General features: G+C 45.6%; 1 protein-coding gene across 1 annotated transcript in view; it reads left to right on the forward strand.

The window, feature by feature from the left end:
• Positions 1-15,091, forward strand: part of DCDC2 (doublecortin domain containing 2) — a 166,705-nt gene that overhangs the window by 5,762 nt on the left and 145,852 nt on the right. The window contains exon 3 of the mRNA XM_047859342.1: positions 253-307. Coding sequence (XP_047715298.1) covers positions 253-307 — 55 coding nt within the window. The remainder of the gene's footprint in view (positions 1-252; positions 308-15,091) is intronic.

Consider the following 15,091-nt stretch of genomic DNA (forward strand, 5'->3'; position numbering starts at 1 on the left):
GAAGTATGTATTTCCAAGCCTTCAGTTTCATTGAAGTTGAGACCAGAGGACATATATCTGCTCTGGTTGTTGATACTGAAAGCAGTTCCTACCACCACAATTGCTTTTAATTAGTAGCCACTGATTTTTTGCTTTAGGCGTAAGTATTTCCTATGGCTTGCTTTGCTTTTTAAAAATTTTTAGTAAGAAAATTATATAACTGACTCAAAAGCAATAAAAGAAACCCTTATTGTTTTTCTTTTTCTCCCCCAGTTACTTGGACATAGGAGAAACCAAGAAAAGACCTATGGAAGTTGTTAACACAGAGGTAACCTAAATCACATTTTGAAGGTTCAAGTTAATAACAGGTGCCATGTTTCTGGGTCTTAGAATTTGGATGACGCTCTAATCGTTTATAGACAAAGGTATAAATTTTTCAGGTTTTGCTTATGTTCTAGCTAATGAATGACCACTAGAGTTTAGTATGTGTAGCAAATACAAAGTGCATTAGTGAATTGGTTCTGGGTGTAATTTTGTTTGAAGGATCCACGACCGTTCAAAGTAGGCTGCCTTGCTTGAACTTGGTGACCGAGGCTGAATTTCTGGGCTAGAATGTGAGATGTGTGAATTCTTTAAAAACGAGCATCTATTTGCTCTGGATTCTGGGTCTCTGATGAAGACATTGTGCCTGGCAAAGTGCAACAGGTGTGCAATGAATCTTTCTAATATACTTTTTAAAAAACAATTGTCCTTAATAAGGGAAGCATTCACCAGGATTCTCATTAACTTAACTTCTAATTGTTCTTGCACTTCGGAGCAGTGGCTGCTGTTTTCTCTTTAGCAAGGTCTGTGCCCCAGCCACACAGACCAGACTCTGATCTAGCAATGCACATCTTCCCTGTGAGAAACTCACCCCTTCCCTTCAGCCAGGAGACTATATCTCTTTCATTCTAACTGGTGACTCCCTCCGCTTCTTTCTTCTTGCTGCATGGACCCTGCTGTGCTAATAACCCACAAAGACTTCCAGAGGGGATAAAGAGGAAGAAGGAGCAGAAATTTGGGTTTGCAGAGGAGTTGGGAGAGGTGGCAAGAAACAGCGTGTCTGTGCTCGTGGACTACCCAAGTCCTCCCCTTCCACTTGTTCCCCTGGGCCCTCTGCCCCACTTCTGTCCTCCCCCGCCCACCTTCCTGGTCTGGATGAATAGGTCTTCATCCACTGTACTATGCATTCCCAGCCTCATCTTCAACACAGAGACCTTCCTCCCCAAAGTCCACACCATGACCACCCTCAACGCCTGCTTTGAGCAAGGGGAGTCCCTACTTTCATTGCCAGAAAGGGAGAGTTTTCTGTTCCTGCCCCCCCCCCCCCCAAAGGGAACCGTGAATGTACTTTGCTGTAAAGGTATCGCTTCAACAGTTGGTTCTACAGTGTTCTTACTGTTGTTTTGAGGTAACACGCAAGCTCTTGTGAGTTGTTCTGAGAGCCTATTACGTGTGTAGTTCCTACTGTGGGGAAGTACCTCTCTCTCTTCCACAGCCAATATACAGGCAAACTTTTAGAATTCAACAATTGGGAAAGTTAGAGGATGATCTATGTTCAGAATTTGACAACAGACTATCAATAGACACTGGCCTTTCACAAAAATTGTAGATGCTGTTTTCTTGCTCTAAGGGGGTGATTCCATTCAACATTCGTGTCTTTGGAGAAAAGCTTGCACACTATGTTAAAGTCTATTGGTGACCCCTGTTCTTTGGAGGAAGATAGCCTGTCTTATTCCTAACCACAGGGAGGGGTTCACAGAATCCTTGAAGTCGGTCCAGAATATGAATACCTAGTACCGGAGGGTAGCGAACAGTTTCAAAGGGGAGACGTTTCAATGCGCATTCAAAGATGTCCCAGTATGAAGGGTGAGTCAAATTGCTTATCGGAATTGGGGGCATTTCCCTCAAGTCTGAGGTCATGCCATACTGTTAGAGTTGTCTGGGTTGGGTACGTAATAAAGGCCATGACACTAATGCACATGATTCAGTTATCATAATTGCTTAAAACATATTGGTTCTAGGAATTCCCGGTACGTGGTACTCTAGGAAGACCCCTGTAGTTCAGTTGGATGTGTAGCACTGTGTCCTAGCCACCGTGGTTCCATTTGCACACGGCGGCAGGAAGCCCAGGCAGTGGGCGCTGGGAGTTAGTGGCACTCCTTCCCTTCTCCCAGAGCGTCCTCACCCACGTCCATGATATGACCTGGGTGCTCTTTAGATAGTTCAGAATTCAGACACCATGGTATCCACTTGCTGACCGCAGGTCACGGTAACAAGAAGGTACAGGTCACCTTGACATTGGAAGTCCTTTTGTGGTTTCTGTCATTGCTTTTCTGTTCCACGAGGCTCATCTTTGAAGAGACACTGACAGGACAGCCAGGCCTGTTCTTGGTGGCCATATCACTGGGGCGGAGAGAGGCAGACCTCTACTGGACCTCTTCTGCTAACCCCGAAGAAGTCCATGGTCTTATTCAGCCAACACTTAGGGCAGCAGGAGGAAGTGGGGGTGAAATAGGAAGAAAGGGGAAGAAAAAGGAGATAGGAATGAGAAAATGACAAGGTGGCTGTGTGGTGGTTTGCACCTGCTCCAAGGTGAGATAGCACTGTGGGCTCAGAACAGACTTCTAATGCCTCCCTACGTGCAGGTCTTGTTTTTACTAATATCCGGGTAACGAAAGCTCCTGGACTCTGCTTGTACTCTTGCCCCCAGTCCTCAGCCACTGAGGACCTTGGTAGCCTATCTCTTATTTACATTCCCCATCTTCTCCTTGCTTCCTTCTCCCCTCCTCTCAGCCCAGGTACAGATCTCTTGTGATGTGTCTACGTTCCAAGTCAACTCACCAGTGTCTCTCTTTCCTCTGTCACCTAAGCAGAGGAGTCCTCTATCCTCCAGTGCTAGAAGCCTCTGGTCTGCATCTGGGACACCTTTTCTCTCTTCCTTACCAGCCTGCACTGTGCTCTTGCCTTTTTGCTTTACCCGAATGAGCTTTTTCTTACTTTCCCAATAACTGCTTTGCTTTCACGGGACTGGATGCCGATACCGAGCAGCATGGTGGCCAGAGCGCTGGGGGGTGGGGTGGGGTGCAAAACTCAAGAAGACCTGCGTAACCCCTCACCCTGAGGAACAACAGTCTTACCGAAAAGACGGATATACAAACATCTCTAGTACCGCCTGATAAGCGATTTCATTTGTTAGGGATTCAGTCCTGTTCGTGTCGCGTGTCGAGCTGTTTAAGTGCTTTTGACTCCATCCTGTTGTGACAAAGCCATTCATGAGCACTTCAAGTGGAAGCTTCCTTCTTTGACGTAGTGTTGTAGATCGTTCCAGTCCTCCTGTGCTGTATTTCACCCATGTAGTGGCATCCTGTAGATTGTGACATTCTTAATGTCACGCTGTGTTACTGTTTGGGAGGCCTTGGTGTATGTTATATAGGAGGGGACTAGCAGACAAATGGCTACAGAACACAGGTGCTATGCTGGGGGCCGGTTGGGGGGGGTGTCCAGGCAGAAGTGAAGACTTCCCTGCTCTTTCTTTTGGGGGATTTGGGGTCCAGGGGAGAGGACGGGGGATCAAACCCACCATTGTTACCCAGGGCCCGGGTGCTGGGCTAGAGGTTTGCTGGGAGGACTGTCGAGTTGCAGGTGCTAGGTTTAGGGTTATGGGTCAGGGTCGTTTCTTTTCCATCTGCTTCTCTTAAGGTTTTGAGAACGTCTCTTCCTACAACTTGATTAAGGGAGATTATTTAATGCTCCCGTCCGTGTAAGAGGCACAGCGTGTCTCCCACTGAAAGAGTAGAAGTCAACCGGGGATAGAAGAGAGCGGACCCACAGCAAGGCGGCCGCAAAGTGAGCGCACGATGTGGCTTCTCCCACAGGTGTGCTGTGCGCCAGCCGTAAGATGCCAAAAGGACCCCTCTTTCAGTGATTCCCGCCCTTTTACCGCTGACCTTCCAGACCTGCTTTGCGGTGCCCGTATTTTCCTGGGGATCTTGAATCGCTGAACCGCCTTCTCCTCATCACCACCCCCGCGTTATTCTCCGCTTCTCCTCATCTCACCTCCAGACCGCGATCCATCCAGAACTGAATCTGCTTCCCTGAGACACCTCCTCGGACTCCTCCGAGGAGGACCCGAACCTTACCTAAGATGCTCCCCCTCCCCCCGTCTCAGCCTCCCTGCGCTTTCTCCAAGGGCCACCCCTTGCTGCACCAAGTCAATGAATGCGGTTTCGTGGGACCGCAGGTGGGTTCCTGTTCTAGCTGCTTAGGCTTGGGGGGGGGGGTGGTGGTGTGTGTGTGTGTGTGTGTGTGTGTGTGTGTGTGTGTGCGTGTGTGTGTGTGTGTGTGTGTGTGTGTCAGAGCTGAGCGTTCGGTTGTGAGTCTCCGGGAGGTCTGTGGGTTCTGCGCCGAACCCGGCAGAAATGGGCCGGTAATGGTTGTAATTCCCTACAGTCTGCATACTCCTTATCAACAGTTAAGGGAGGCGTCTCGTGCCTCCTGCGTGCCTCCTGCGTGCCTCACTTCGCACGTGAGTGGGATGTTGCTAATGGCTAAAAGGTCTTACCAGCCACCATCTATTTCGATTTTGTTTCAGGGATAAAGTTAGTTGCAGGTAAACCTTTGTTTGTGTCCTAAGACACATTTATTGTCTCTGGAGCGTAATTTGGAGCTGTAGTAAATGAACGTTATTCAAGTAGCCAGGGTTGATTGTGTGCCCGCTGTGTGCCAGGCGGTGTGCTCCTGACCCACGAGCCAAGCCACAGGGCCCCTGTCCTCATGGACTGGACGGACGCTCTTTAGCTTCTCTTGCTTGCTGTGGTTGACTTTAACTCTGTAGACAGTGATCTTTGTTGAAGAACTTGTACATTTCCCTGGTTGGGGGGGGGGGTCCCTTGTTTGGTGGGCTAAACAGTTTTTGCACTGAATATCAGACTTCCTTGTCCTTTTTTTTTTTTTTAACTTTTTGAACGTTTTTAAATTTATTTTTGAGAGACAGAGAAAGAGCATGACTGGGGGAGGGGCAGAGAGAGAGGGAGACACAGAATCTGAAGGAAGCAGGCTCCAGGCTCTGAGCGGTCAGCACAGAGCCAGACGCAGGGCTCGAACCCCCGAACCATGAGATCATGACTTGAGCCGAACTGAACCACCCAGGGGTAACCGACTGAACCACCAGGCATCCCCAAACTTCCTCATTCTTAAAGGTACCTTGGTCTCATGTTCCAGTTCAGGCTCTGGCCTTTGACCTTCCTTGTTGGCTTCCTCTGTGGGATTCTCCCTCTGTGGGCTCTTCTCAACCCCCAGTGAAAGTTTCTATCGATGCCTAATACAGAAGAACTTGGAGCTTTATTTTATTTTCTTGAATACTGCTCATGTGTGTTCTCAGAGTCCTCAGAAAAGATCATTTTTACCCCCTTCCTCACATTTATATTTTTTAAAAAATCAAGGATCAGTTTGGTTTTCTTCTTCTTTTATCTGTTCTTTCTCATCTGCTAGTGGAGGTGCCAGAACACGTGCAGTGACAGGCAGAGGTCACGCTCGCCTCATTCTATATGATCTATCCAGGAATGAGTGTGCCGTCTGTAGTTCTGAGAGGTGGTGCCTTAAAAAGAAATCTGCAGATTCAAATCTGAGAGAAGATCCCAGTGAATGCCTTTCCAGAGAGATGGGAGCCTCCTTGTTGGATAAACCGTCAGGTTGAATCCTCCTGAGTATGTGTCCCTCATCTTTAGACTGTTCAGTTATGCAGAATTTGAGTAAACCTTGTGTCTTCCTAGTGGGGAGGAACCCTTGCAGGACCACCTTGGAGAGGAGGAGAGGTAGGGAGAGAGTTTTCTGGAACATCAAAGCTTTAGCTCCTCTGACAAGTTTGCGATAATGGGGGTTGTCTGCCCTTCAGGTCAGCTACCCTGGTGCACGTCTTTAAGGTTTTGAATATAACCTTTAAAACTTCATATCTCAGCTTAATCATTAATGCATACTCTCTAATGAAACATACTATGAAATTTGCTACTTAAAGGCTCTTGGTTGGAAATGGGATTCTAGACATTAAATTGGGTGTAATTATTAACCATACTGTGGGGAAGGCATGGGGCTCTGTGGTTTAACTCACTAATCGTTAGCCTGGGAATTCTGGGTTCAAAGGGGGAATGACTAAATAGTTAAAGTCCTAAATATTTCTTTAACTTAGGGAAAGATTTCCAGATTATGGTAGACAGGTTTGCTGACTTAATGAGGAATCAAAGAAGATAAAGCCCACTTCAGTGAGTTCTTTCCACAGTAATTGAAGCCCCTCCCCGGTCTTTTATTTCCCCCCTTCCCCCACTTCTCTGAGGCAACTGCTAAGTAAGAGGCATTTTTTTCCCAGGATAGCTAGTTCCCATCATGGTCATGGTGACTATGACCTTGCCAAGGCTCTATGAAGACACAGTTTTCTATTAAAGCACAACTGGCTATATTTCATTTTTCTTTCACACTTTCTTGTGTTACCTTTTTCTCAGTATTGAGCTGTGTGTGTTTGAACAAGAGAGACATGTGTTTAGGTCAATCTGGAAAATATTGGTTTAGTGAAAACTGTCTGTTAATAACCCTAATCAGCTCTGATCAAAAGCTGAAAGGTTGGTCTATTAGTTGGTTAGTTGGTCTATTAGCATGAATCATGACATTTATTCCAAGTATTTTGTATTCTGTCTATCTGGTATTTAATTTTTTTTAAGTTTATGTATTTATTTTGAGAGGGGGAGAGAGAGAAAGAGAGAGAGAATGCTCATGCAGTTGGGGGAGGGGCAGAGAGAGGGGGAGAGAGAACCCCAAGTAGGCTCCTCACTGTCAGCACAGAGCCCAGCGTGGGGCTCCATCCCATGAACCCTGAGATCATGACCTGAGCTGAAACTAAGAGTCGACGCTTAACCGACTACCCAGGCACCCCTTCTTCAGCTGTCATTTAGACATGATTTTAGGAAATTGAATGTGAAAGCATAAGACATGTGAATTAGAACATGTATCATTTTAAAATTTCTAGTAATAAGCTATTATAAGCAAGCACAAGAATATAATGAACATTTACAAAATAATTATCAACCTTTTGAGAGGAAAACAGAAAAAGTATCTCATAAAATAAATTCCTAACCAAGTGTGTATGTTTAAAAATACCATTTGGATGAGGTATCAAACTATTCTCAGTAAGACATTTCATGTAAGTCCCCACTAAACAGCAAAACCTATTGAACAGAGAAAAACTTCTTGTTCTTGACACCGCATGGGACTCAGACACACACAGGATGAGATTTTCAAGTTCTGTCAAAGCGTGCCAAGCTTTCAGTTGTACGCTTACCAAGAGGAGCTTTTGGAGTTGTCTGGAAAGGTCAAAGGGACTATTCAGGATGAAAGCATGATGATTTCCATAAGGCAGGAATCATAGGGAAATGACGACCAAATAAATAGCCAAAGATAGCCAAGGTAGACAAATGAATCATGCCCAGCCATTTATTGATTACTGCTCATGTGCAATTTCACATTCTCTCAAGACTATTTATCAAGAGCCAGGCAGTGGGCTAGATTCCAGCCATATGGACATAAAAAGACATTTGCCAGGTGCCAATCATAAAGTACAACAAGGTAATGTTGTAGGAAGACTCTAGAAAGAGTCTGAAGAGCTAAGCTACACCAGAAAGAATAAAAAAATTGAAACAATACCAGAGGTTGTTACTCCGAGGGGATAAAACGATTTACTCAGACCTAGTCAATAATTGGCTTCGGTACCTACAAAGAATATGGTGACTAGCTCTTCTCCATCACAGCTGGTTACCAAAAAGGGAGAGCCAAAATTATAACGTGAGGGTTGAAGAGTTTGGGTCAGATTGATTGAAAGAAAACTTAAAAAAAACCCAACAAACCACAACATTGGTGAAGACTACTAACCACTTATTGAAAGTCATGTCTCCTTTCTGTCCATTTCTAATTATGAACCCAGTTCTTCCCACTTGCATATTTCAGTTGCATAACCAAGATGGCGGAGCTGGATTGAGGTTGACTTGAGTTTCAAAATGCCCTTGAATCCAGGGCTTCGTGGGAGGCTTCCTGGGAAGCCTGGGAAGACCAAGTGCTTGGGCTGTCACACCCCCTCCACGGAGCAGGCGGTATGTGGGAGAGAGCTGCGCGAGTGACTGGCAGTGACCTATGCTGGTGCCGTGTGCCAGGATCTCTCATTTCAGGGAGTTCTTCGTTGTAAATAAGCGTGCAGTGCTGTGATGGCACTGGCACTTCCAGTCAGAATTTTTGAAAAAAGCAACAAAATTTGAAGCAACATCGTGAAAGTAAAGGTTTTGGAGAATATTCCTGATTTGGAGTGTGGCTTTTGTATTTAGAACTGAAGGTAGCCTAACATCCTCGACCAATGCAGCAACCATCCAGATCGATGTTTCAGATTTTTTCCACTCACTATACAGATCGATGTTTCATATTTTTCCCACACACTATTTAAGTCCCTAAAAGAAGAGGGTGACACGTTAGAAGAATAACAGAAGTGAAATCCAGAGGAATCGGTACTAAGAAACAGGCACGTAACATCATCTGTGATCATAACATTGATTTTTGGTTATGATATTGAAGCTTCATCGGTGTAGGTCTAATTTAAAATTTTATTTCGCTTTAATTTAGAACAAATTTTCTGTGTTTACTGTTCCCATTTTACTTTTACACGCGCTACTTGTAAAAACTTTGTTTCAAAGATCCAGAGTTGTGTAGAGTAGCAATAAATCCTTGGACTTTAGCTGGTGGAATAGAATGGGAAGAATGCCATGCTAGTGAAGCTAAGGGGTTTGTGCTTGGACCCATGGGTCTTTTGGTTCTGCTAAGTCCCTGGCCCCAGACTGAACCTGAAGCATCACCCTGCCTTCTCGAGTGCAGTGCTGGTTAAGACGCGGGTGAGAACCTACACGTAACGTGGCTTACCTGTATCGCGGTACTGAAAAAACGACTTTCAAGGTCTCTGTCTAGTAGGTAGGTAACAGGCTAATATGCTAGTCTTATCCTTTTATACAAAGGAACAGATTTCAGTGTACTTCACAATGAGTGGATAGAAGTGTTTTTTGTTGTTGTTGTTGTTAAAGATAGGGCTGTTTATTTGCATTTGGTTGATTTCAGCAGGAAGCATGCAAGTGTCTGGCTTAGTCAACAATGAAAATTCCCGTTTATCATTGTGAAAGACTCCTTTATAAGCAGCCAGCCACATCAAGCTCAGATGTCATCCCATGATTACGTAGTTTGGATGTTTGGTTTGTTGGAACAAGGTTTATTTCAGCCCACCTGCTAGCTGGGGGCAAAGCTCTCAGTGGTAAGGGATGGTGGGAGAGTGAAAACTAAATTACTTGGTATATTTGCAGTGTCTAATGTTTAACCCAGAGCATTCTGTCCAGGAAATTTCTTATGGCAGTCTATGCCGCTTTGTATTTTTTTCCTCACCTTGTAGCAGTAAGTATTATTGAGTTTCAGAGATTTATGGACTTCCATGGCCATCTTTTTCAGATTTATTTTTTTAACATTTATTTATTTTTGAGAGAAGAGAGAGACCGAGCGTGAGCAGGGGAGGGGCAGAGAGAGACGGGGAGACACAGAATCCGATGCAGGCTCCAGGCTCCGAGCTGTCAGCACAGAGCCTGACATGGGGCCTGAACCCACGAACTGTGAGATCATGACCTGAGCTGAAATCGGATGCTGAACCGACTGGGCCACCCTGGGGGGCCCCTCCAATTATGCGTCCTAATGTAACTCTGCTGCTGACTTTTAGAAATTTCTGTGAAACAAGTCACCTGATAATCACCCAACTTGTACTTTGTAGAGTGTATGTTAATTGGTAAAAACTCCATATTCACAGCCTGTTTTTCTAGAAACAGATAACTCAATTTCCAGTGCTACAAGTTTTGCATTAGCTAGTATGGGCTCTCCCACAGCTGCTTTTAAAAACTGGATTAAAAGAGTGATTGTAAATATCAATTTAAAATTATATGTCTATTTACTGTATTACTGTTTCTATGTATATATAGATATATATGTATATATAGATATATATGTATATGTATATACATACATATATATGTATATATGTATGTATATGTATGTATATGTGTATATATATGTATATATATGTATATATATATGTATGTATGTACATATTACTATAAAAAGAGATTCTTTTTTAAAAAAAATTTATTTTCAAGTAATCCCTACACTGGACATGGGGCTGGAACTCACAACCCCCGAGATCAAGAGTCCTCATACTCCTCTGACTGAGCTGGCCAGGCTCAGCACCTGCCTCCCGAAGAGGGATTCCCTTAGTATGGCTTTTGGAGCTGGATATTGTGTTTCTCATGAATGCTCAATTGGCTGATACTTAATTTACTCAAAGAGTATGTGGAAATTGAATTAAATTACCTTTCTGCTGGCTGGTGCTTCTCCTGGTCAGGTTGCTGTTCCCTTGTGCTATTCCTGTGTCAATTATTTTATCAATAGTATTGATTAACTCTGGCTCTTCTCACCTATTAGTCTATGTAAATGGGTGTACATAGTTATGTATATAGTGAAGAGAAGGTGATGTCATTTGTCACTGGAAACTTTCAGCATTTTTACTCATGATTGTAGTTTCTTTTCTTTCTTTTTTTTTAAAAAAAATTTTTTTTTTCAACGTTTATTTATTTTTGGGACAGAGAGAGACAGAGCATGAACGGGGGAGGGGCAGAGAGAGAGGGAGACACAGAATCGGAAACAGGCTCCAGGCTCTGAGCCATCAGCCCAGAGCCTGACGCGGGGCTCGAACTCCCGGACCGCGAGATCGTGACCTGGCTGAAGTCGGACGCTTAACCGACTGCGCCACCCAGGTGCCCCTTCTTTCTTTTTTTAAATTAAAGCTTGTTTACTTATTTTGAGACAGAGGAGGGGCAGAGGCGGGGGGGGGGGTGGGGTGGGGAGAGGGACTCCCAGGCAGTCTCCACACTCGGCACAGAGTCTGATGCGGGGCTCGATCCCACAAGCCTGGGAGCATGACCTGAGCCAAAACAAGAGTCAGATGCTCAACCCAGTGAGCCACCCAGGTGACCCTGTAATTTATATCTAAACTCTCCTCCCCTCCCCACTTCTCTAATTCACTTGCTTCCATATAACCATGTTCAGATTGTGGTTCCCCCTCTGGGCATTCTCTTTGCTCTGCCTTCTGGTACAAAGGTAGTGGAGTCATGGGCGTCAAATTTGGTATCAACAGCACATGCCCAGTGCTTCTCATAAATGCATTCATTCATAGAAAGACAGTTTGGGCTCGATGTGTGCATTTTATTTTATTTTATTTTATTTTTTCAACGTTTTATTTATTTTTGGGACAGAGAGAGACAGAGCATGAACGGGGGAGGGGCAGAGAGAGAGGGAGACACAGAATCTGAAACGGGCTCCAGGCTCTGAGCCATCAGCCCAGAGCCTGACGCGGGGCTTGAACTCACGGACCGCGAGATCGTGACCTGGCTGAAGTCGGACGCTTAACCGACTGCGCCACCCAGGCGCCCCTCGATGTGTGCATTTTAATCTGTGGCAGTGTCAGTTTCACTTGTGTGTCCCAGACACCGTGAGACGACGCTGAGTATACAGGTGGAATTAGGAATGCTAATGGTGGTCTTTGTGCGCTCCACCAAAGCCGTTCTGCAGAATTAAAGCAGATGGCTTGGGGTAGGGCAGTCTGGAGATGAAATGCTCTGTGTCTGAGCCATTATTTTAGGCCATCTTTCATGTAGGAGGGTTTGGAGCTTAAGGGAATGACACGAATCACAAGTTTATGGCTCTTTTTGGTAGTAAAAAATTAATACCACAATTTTTTTTTCATAAAAAAAAAAGTTTTGAGCACCAGGCATCATGCTAATTGGATTTACAGCAGCAAGGAAGCCAGGCAAGGGCACGGCCTTCATGAAGCTCACTGTTTAGTGGAGGCAGACAAGCCGCATAACGAAGCCTGTGGCACAGGTGGTACGGGGGCCTGGAGGGGCAGCTCCCAGAGCCGGGGCAATCCTGGAAAGCCTCCTGGAAGAAATGGCGTGTAAGTTGAGCCCCAAAGGGATGAGGGGGTGTCAGGCAGGCCAGCAGGGGAGGAAGAGGTCCCTGCACACGCAACAGCGTGGGTGAGCATCTGCAGATGAGACAACATAGGGCATTGTTCACAAACTCACACAAATTGTGTTTGGCTGAAGAATGGGAAGGCGCCCGAGTGGAGATGTGTGACAGACCAGAGGACCCAGCCATAAAGGGATTTTAAAGGTGGGGCGCCTGGGTGGCTCAGTTGCTGAAGCAACTGACTCTTGATTTTGGCTCAGGTCATGATCTCATGGTTCGTGGGTTTGAAGCACAGAGCCTGCTTGGGATTCTGGCTCGCTCTCTCTCTCTCCCTGCCCCTCCCCTGCTTATGTTCTCTCTCTGTCTCAAAAATAAATAAATGTTAAAAAAATTTTTAAGAAAGGGTTTGTATTTATTTTATTTAAAAAAAATTTTTTTTAATGTTTTATTGTTGAGACAGAGACAGAGGATGGATGGGGAAGGGTCAGAGAGAGAGACACACAGAGACTCCGAAGCAGGCTCCAGGCTCTGAGCTGTCAGCACAGAGCCCGACGTGGGGCTTGAACTCACAGACTGTGAGGTCATGACCTGAGCCGAAGTTGGAAGCTCAACCGACTGAGCCACCCAGGCTCCCCAGTATTTATTTTATTTAAAAAATTTTTTTTTAATGTTTACTTTCGAGAGGGAGAGAGAGAGAGATAGAACATGAGTGGGGGAGGAGCAGAGAGAGAGAGAGAGAGAGAGGGAGACACAGAATCTGAAGCAGGCTCCAGACTCTGACAGTGAGATCATGACCTGAGCCCAAGTCAGATGCTTAACCGACTGAGCCATCCAAGCACCCCAAGAAAAGGTTTTTTTGAAGGAGTTTTGACTTTCTCCTAAAACCGTTGGAAGTTCCAGAAAGGGTTCAGCAGGGAGCTGGCATGGTGACTTTTGCTGTCACAGCAAGGCTGGAGCCCGGAGACCACTTAGTGGGGAGGAATGTGGGGCTCACGGGGCGCGAGGCTGAGGGGATGGTGGAGGGACCAGACTTGAGAGGCAGGGCCTAGTGGCTGGTTGGGTGTGGGAATAACAAGGGGAGATCAGTGGGGTGACTGTGGGATTTCTGGCCCCGGCAGCGGGATAGATGGTTCTATCATCACTGGGCCGATACAGTCCCCTTTGTGGTGACAGGGAGAACACTTTGTTTGTTGTTTGATAACCGTGACCGTCAGAAGTATTTGAAGTCTTAACTGTTTGGATATCAAGCCAACCCAAGTGTTGGAAGTTTAATAAAACCAGAGACCCACACTGGGCAGGGAGCAGGGGGAGTGGGGAGTGGAGAGAGAGAGAGAGAGAGAGAGAGAGAGAGAGAGAGAATTTAATCCTTATGCAGTAGGGTTGTCAGTATTTCCATTTTGCAGAGGAAGACACTGGTGACCAAGACCTGGGCCTGCAGAGCTCACGGTGACGGGGCACGAACTGTGCCCCCTGTTGGTTTTGAAGGGGCATCGAGAGGGCAAAGGGCCTTATTTACTTTTTATACTTTGATTTAACGATGATAGGAAAGAGAAGACACACAAAGAAGCCTCAAGTTTGGAAGTGAATCCAGAAGAGGGGCACAATTTCCTTTTAATATCCTTAATATTCTTTTTTCAAAAAAATGTTTATTTATTTTGGGAGGGGAGGAGGGGCAGAGGGAGAGAGACAGAGCATGGGCAGGGGAGGGGCAGAGAGAGAGACGGAGACACAGAATCCGAAGCAGGCTTCAGGCTCTGAGCTGTCAGCACAGAGCCCGACGTGGGGCTCGAACTCACAGACCGTGAGATCGTGACCTGAGCCGAAATAAAGCCACCCAGGCACCCCTTTATCTTTAATATTCCTTAACCAGTTACCATTAGTCACAAAACCTAGAATTATTTTAGTTATATTCTCAATTGACTTTTTCTTTTTTTTTGACCTTTGCTAATATTCCCTATAGGACAGGATATTTATGCTGAATGTTTCCAATACAGCCCTCGAAGTGGCTTTGGCATGTATACTAACAGCTCCCACAGGAAGTCTAAGAGACTTTCACATGGAAATTTACTACAGGGTGTGAAGAGGTAGAGGAGGAGACACTGAACCAAGAACCATGCGTGAATATTTAATTGTCATCACGTTTACTGTCAGAGGGCCATTTGGTTTCTTTAGCCGTTTCTGACCAGATGTTTTGAGTGACAGCTGCCAGGTAACCAGGCAGACAGAGCGACCTTCAGGATCCGAGGAAGGGAGTAGGGAGGGCATCACGTGCGGGACACAAATTGCATTTGCCTCGCCCAAGGTCTCAACGTTTATTTATTTTTGGGACAGAGAGAGACAGAGCATGAACGGGGGAGGGGCAGAGAGAGAGGGAGACACAGAATCGGAAACAGGCTCCAGGCTCTGAGCCATCAGCCCAGAGCCTGACGCGGGGCTCGAACCCACGGACCGCGAGATGGTGACCTGGCTGAAGTCGGACGCTTAACCGACTGCGCCACCCAGGCGCCCCTAATTACACTTTTAAAGTGACTCCCATGGGGCACTTGGGTGGCTCAGTTGGTTAAGTGTCAGACTCTTGCTTTCGGCTCACTGACAGTGTGGAACTTGCTTGGGATTCTCTGTCTTCCTCCCTCTCTGCCCCTCCCCTGCTCATGCTGTTTTTGTCTCGCTCAAACTTTAAAAAAATAATAAAATGATCCCCTTTTCCCTCTATCCGGGTTAACTTATAAGTGATACATTCTTTTACAAGAAAGTGTCAACTAAATAGCCTGCTCCCTCTTTGTAATTAACAATATGGATTAGCATATTCAAATCTCTAAAAATATTCACATAAAAAAAAAGACCCGTTTGACATAATTTAATCCAGTGATTTTTAAAAAAATTTTTTTTTAACGTTTATTTATTTTTGAGACAGAGAGAGACAGATCATGAACGGAGGAGGGTCAGAGAGAGGGAGACACAGAATCGGAAACAGGCTCCAGGCTCTGAG

This window comes from Prionailurus viverrinus, chromosome B2 (genome assembly GCF_022837055.1).
Source record: "Prionailurus viverrinus isolate Anna chromosome B2, UM_Priviv_1.0, whole genome shotgun sequence".
Lineage (NCBI taxonomy): Eukaryota > Metazoa > Chordata > Mammalia > Carnivora > Felidae > Prionailurus > Prionailurus viverrinus.